The 6,000-nt window shown below is 38.2% G+C and overlaps 1 protein-coding gene across 3 annotated transcripts in view; it reads left to right on the forward strand.

Annotated features, from left to right (window-relative positions):
• PRKACB (protein kinase cAMP-activated catalytic subunit beta) overlaps positions 1 to 4,753 on the forward strand; it is a 54,948-nt gene extending 50,195 nt beyond the window's left edge. For all 3 annotated transcript variants that reach the window (XM_083445021.1, XM_083445020.1, XM_083445022.1), the window contains exon 10: positions 1,712 to 4,753. In XM_083445021.1, coding sequence (XP_083301147.1) covers positions 1,712 to 1,837 — 126 coding nt within the window. In that variant the 3' untranslated portion in view covers positions 1,838 to 4,753. The remainder of the gene's footprint in view (positions 1 to 1,711) is intronic.
• Positions 4,754 to 6,000: the final 1,247 nt, after the last annotated feature.

Consider the following 6,000-nt stretch of genomic DNA (forward strand, 5'->3'; position numbering starts at 1 on the left):
TCTCCAATTGGAGCGCTCACAAGCCAGGGTTTCCCAATTGATGGTGCTTATAATACATTTGTTTTTAGATTTGCTTTGGGAGCATCTTTTAACCTCTTTTGTTGTCCACCAGTATTGTGCTTTCCATTCTTAAGTTGAGAATAGAGTATCTGCTTTGGAAAACGATAATCAGACATCTGAATAATGTGGCCAGTCCAATTTGACTGGACTTAACCATCCAGGGGTCCTTTACCTTACCTTTAACTATTATAATTATTATCATCACCATTGCTGAGATACAGTTCCAAGTAAGTGACCACGGTGTAATTTTCCGTGCACAAAGAAGAGCAACGAAGCAAGAAATGTGTATAGGCATGTTCCTAAACTGTTGCTAACTCCCACTGGAGCCCATCTGTATTTTCTGTGATTAATGATGCCTAAAAATTATGATCCCTAACTTTTTCAACTTTTACCATGACACTTAAGTGTAATTGCCTCAAAAATTTGAACATTTATATTTTAATACGTTTCTGCTTGGGACTCAGACAGTCCTTTGTGGTACTATGATGTGTTCTCTTTATTTTAAAAAGTCTGTTTTGGAGTAACGGAGGCATATTCCCATACAAAAACATTTTAAAAAGCCAGATCTGAAACCCAGCAATAGTTTATAAAAAGAAACTAGCTGTTTCGCTACGCAATGTGACAGTACAGTAGTAGTTAATAATCAGTAAAGTATTAATTATCACAAGACAGGACGTGATTAACACCTCAGCATAGTCTTTTATTTTGAAGCAAGACCTCTGCAGCAAATGTTCGCCGCAGAATGGTAATCTTCTCATCTGCACTCTAAAATATACCATTTAGCATGCAGTTTGTGTGAAGTGAGATTTTCTGCTTTTTTGTAATTCTTCACTTCTAAATAAATATTTCAGTTTTTATTGGATGTGTTCTAATTCTTCGCTATTCTGCTCTAGGCTCTTATTTAAAATTTCTTGGAGTGATGATAATGAATAATAGCTTATTTTCTTCAAGATCAGTTGGATTTTATGTATGTTGGTACAGTATTTGGGGAGGACTGATAGGGCCCACCAAGCCCTTTTTACAGCAGCCCACAAAGCAGAGGCTACTGGGTTTTCCCACCTTTCTGATTTTTAGGATACAGGAAGCGTTTGAACCACAGTGTGGCTGCATTAGGGCATAATACTAAAGCACAAATTAGCATTGTGAGGTTGCACTTTCTCCTTTCCTCTCCCAGAGGAGATAGGAGGTTACCACACCACAGATTAGGTCGAAAACCTAAACTGTGGTTTCAACAAACCATAGTTAAAATTAACTTCAGCTTGTGCAGGTTTGGATGTCGTGACAAGCTGGAATTAATCTAAAAGGGAAGAAAAAGCTTCTGAACTCCTTGTGCCAGCATACATGAGGGGAGGCATACGTGAGCCAAAAGCTCACTGACGCTTGTCCTTACAACACTAGACCATCATTAGCATTACATGTGAACAGGGTCTATGTTACAATATCATATCTCTCCTGAATGCATCCATTCCATAATGGAGAATATTTAACCTTTTTACATTCATGCTTGGAATATATCAGTGAATTATTATTGTTGTAGTTATTAATATCAGCATTATCATTGTTATTTTCTGTCTTTTGTTGTCATATTTTTACTAGTTAATTCTTTCAGATTGGCAAATGCAATAATCTGTGCTTTTATTTCCCCACGCAGGTAGAAGCTCCATTCATACCAAAATGTAGAGGCCCTGGAGATACCAGCAACTTTGATGACTATGAAGAAGAAGATATCCGTGTGTCTCTAACAGAGAAATGTGCAAAGGAATTTGCTGATTTTTAGTACTTGCTGGATGATCAGAGGACATCAGGGCTTACATTGGGATCTTTGCACTCTGTTAACTCATGAGGGTGGAGCGGAGACCATCATATGTCAAAACAATTACCTAGTTACTTCATTCCACAAAGTTGACTGAGGTCTTTATTGCCATCTTCCATGTGTGCAGTTTGCACCAACCCATATAACTAGGCACAATTAAGCAAAGCACTGTTTGTGCTGTAACACAGAATATAGACCACTTTTTCCTAATTACCTTTTTGGTTTCTGTCGTTTTCCTTTGGTTTCTGTGTATTGTTCATTTCCCCCTTCCTCTTTCTCTTTCTCCCTCTTCCCCTCCCCTTTTAAAATGAAGTAGCCTTTTACCCAACAACGCTCCATTTTATTTTGAATATTGCATTTGTGCGAATGAAACTGAAGGTGTTTCTGGCTAGTGTGACTTAGACCGAAGTGAAAGATAAGTGTTGCTTCTAGTCTGTGCCAGCCAATCCTTCCATATCTGTCTTTGTGTCTGAGGCTACAGTTCATAGGTTTGTATCCCCCCCCCCCCCAAGTAGCTCAGACTCAATCTAGCCAACACCACTAGCATTTTTGAAGATAGTATTTATCGCCATACGAGTGTATGCTGATTGACTTAAAACAAATCTTCCTGGAGACTGACCAAATTTAGTATCAAAATTGGCAGTTTGTGTAGGGTTCAGTAGCTAGACCCCGTGCCTTGGTTTTCTACATGCTGGCAGTCCTTCTCCCTGCCTCATTTTTCCCCCCTTTCCTAGGCAGTAGGTAAATATGCCATAAGCATACTGTGCCATGAGAAGCACAGTCTCAATAAGCAGGAACTATTCCATCCAGCCTGGGCTTTGGACCATATTTAACCATGCTTAAGTAGCTATTTAAATGGGGTTTTGTTTTAACACCTTAAAACCCAAAACATTTAAAAGATTTGGTCAGTATTGTCAGAGACTTAAGACTGATTTTTTTAAAAAAAGTAATGTCAAGGTTGGGGCTCCTGAAGTATTTCACATTTCAACCCTTTTTTATCAAAGGGGGGAAAGCATCTTTTTTTTTTTTTAAAGAAAAAGAAAAAAAAACCTCTTTAGGTTATGAGAATGAATGGTTTAGTGAATTGAAAAATTAGTGTTACAATATTGATGCATTGCTAGATAAACCTGGTATTTCTGTTAGCTGTGAAGAATAAAAGAAGTAAATGCCAAGTTTTTATTCTGGTATACTATATTAGTAAATCACGGGTGGAGTGCTGCTCCAATCATGGTTCCTACCAGCGGCTCTTCATTCGCATGGAAAAGAGGCAAAAAAAGTTTTCAAAGTGCCACCATCTGTGATGTGGTGTCTTCATTTCTAACATCCTTTTTTTCTTTCAGTGAAATGGAATGTACGGTCACATGGAGAATTGTTTGAGTTGCGTTAAGTTTTTATAATCTCACCAACTGACTTAAAAAAGGGTATTGCCGCCATGTGCTAGCTCCCAGCACTTTTACACGCACTTGTTTCAGTGTTTGTTAACAATCAGTGGCTCAGCACAACCTTCTTTGTGCTTTTAAATTTGTCCATATACAACTTTTTAAGTCAGGCGCTCAATTTCTCGGTGGCCTGTCCGAAGATGATGATGGCACATCAGTTATGTTTAAAATAAACTTAGGCTCATGTTTTATGATCAATTTACATGCATACGAGGATGAAGTGTTTTTATTAAACTGATCTAGATCGCTTAAGTAGTCACGGTGTTCTGTAGAATGCCAGGGCAGATGAGACCATTGGCATTGCTTCCTTTTAATCTTTATAACACTCCTTTAAGAAAATAAAAGTCTCCGTAGACATTTTTGCGAAATAAAATGTACCATGCAACGTTATGTACGTCTCTTTAAGTTGTCAAGCAGTTTTGCACATATTCATCGTTAGGAGTCTGTTTGCCATCTTTGTCCACCCAACCCCACCCCACCCTGTCTATGTATGTGCAAGACAAGGATACGATACTTTGCGGTAGCAAATTTTATGTAATAACTATATTGTCACATTAATAAATTAAAAGAAATTATTTGTATGAAAAAACAATCTTTTGTATTTCATCTAGGCTGAGGACATGCTGTTGTATGCTAGCTGTATGCGATAAATTCTACAGTGACTTTGTTGTTTATGGACTTTGAAAATTTTAATAAATGCTGGAGATCACCTTTTCAATTCTGTTGTGAGTTTTAGCCAGTAGCATAATCGGATAACACAAGACACGTGTCTTCTCTAACATAGGTAGCGAGACTTCACTCTGGCTGTCTCTTAAGGAATGCAAGGGACCGATTCCAGCATGTCCAAAAAATCAACTCTAGGTGGACATATTTTTGAAGTACCCTCTTAATTTCTTTGATTTAAGCTTATTTAACTATTTAACATGTGTCAGAAACAAACAGTAAAAAAAAATCCTAAAGCAGAATAATAGACTGGAAATAAAAGGGGTTAGGACAAAAGATAAGGAGGTGGTCCTTTACAAAGAGTACAAACTTGGCAATATGTTACATGGCCCTGTCATTTTAAAAAAACACAAAATGAGAGCCACAAGATCATGATGCCTGTATTTAATTTCAAAAATCCTTTCCATCACTCAAATGCTGTATATTTGACAGTAGAGATTTGTTAATTTTACACAATTTGAGGAATTTAAGTGTTGGACTGTATGGTATCTTTTAACTGTACTCTAGTTGTATGTAACTCTCATTTTCAACATAAAGGATTGTATCTCATTAAGTAAATTGCTTCTTTTATTTTCTTGTCAGCTGCATTAAAACCCTTATTTTTAAATCCTGTAAGTATTTTATTGATTTCTTTGCAAATAGTTTGCTACGATAGTGTGCAATACAGTAAAAGTTTATAACAAAACTGCAAATTAAATTATGTACAACACTGCATAAAGACTGTGCTGCTTTTTTCTGACCCAGGAGGTTCCCATGCAATTCTTCTTTGCCGCGGGACCCAGATACATGCTCTATGTAGAAGGAAGGTTTTGAAGAGCGCAAGCCCTATTATAGGCTGGTTTAGGCCTGATTTCTCATTATATCACTAGTGATGGTAAACTACTTGAAAATCCAGTGGTGTGGTGTGTTTGGTGTCTAAGTAACTTCCCAATTCAGTTCAGTCAGTGCAATCACCACTCTAAAAAAAAAGCTTGTACTGGAATGAAAAAATGCACCTCAAATTGTGCAAGATGCTTCCTGTGAACTCTGAAATTCTCCACAGTCACAATTCTGTTTTGTTACAGAACTTCTACGCTAACAAAACACAATAAAATTTGCATCACACTTAAAGCTTGGACTGCTATGTGCATTTTTGGAAGGGAGGGCATTTGACATGGAGAGAGACCACTAATAGGCAACAACTGTGGTCCCAAAGACTATATAGCAAAGTAAATTTGTGCAGTGGGTGATTTCAGGCTGTAAATTAGGCTAGATTGTGCCCATCTTCCTGACTATAAAGTTTCTATTTGCATCTTCCTTTAAAAATGAATTTGTGTTGTTTACTTGCATGGAGTAGCATGCAGCCTCCGGTGATAATAGTACAGAGGTTTACCACTTCTGATATTTGTGAGAATTGGGTCTATGTAGACACAGAGTGGGTGGGTGTGTAGTTATGTAAAAGAAACTGGCACCTTCCAAAAGATTAGCCTTGACATATATAAAGTTGGTCACTTTAGGTTACAATCCTAGCCACTGTGGGATTAAGCCCCATTGAATTCAACAGATTTATTTGTTTATTTAAGTAGACATGTTCAGGACTGCATTTTTAGTTTCTCCCTAAGTGGAAGCTACAGCTAGCATGGGGGGTAGGCCCCTCCTCTGAAGCTGGAAAAGCAGTTTGCTGATACTTTTTGCAGATGGCGAAGGGCCCTTTCTTGTCAGCCCCAGATGACATCTTGTCTTTATTGCGGACAGGTGGACACCAGCAGAGCTCTTGTAGGCAAGAGAAAGAGAGAGAGAGCAAGCAAAGACCTTTCTCAAGAGGGAGACTGGAGAAGAGGTATTTCTCCCTCATCCTCTCAATCGCTTCTCCCTGGCACTAGGAGACAGCGAACCTCACATCGCCATATGCATGTGGCCACCCAGCCATTCCAGCAATGCGTTGATACAAAGGGTGCAGTAAGCATTTTTCCTTTAGAAAGGGAG

This window comes from Podarcis tiliguerta (genome assembly GCF_965153285.1).
Source record: "Podarcis tiliguerta genome assembly, chromosome: 6".
NCBI lineage: Eukaryota > Metazoa > Chordata > Lepidosauria > Squamata > Lacertidae > Podarcis > Podarcis tiliguerta.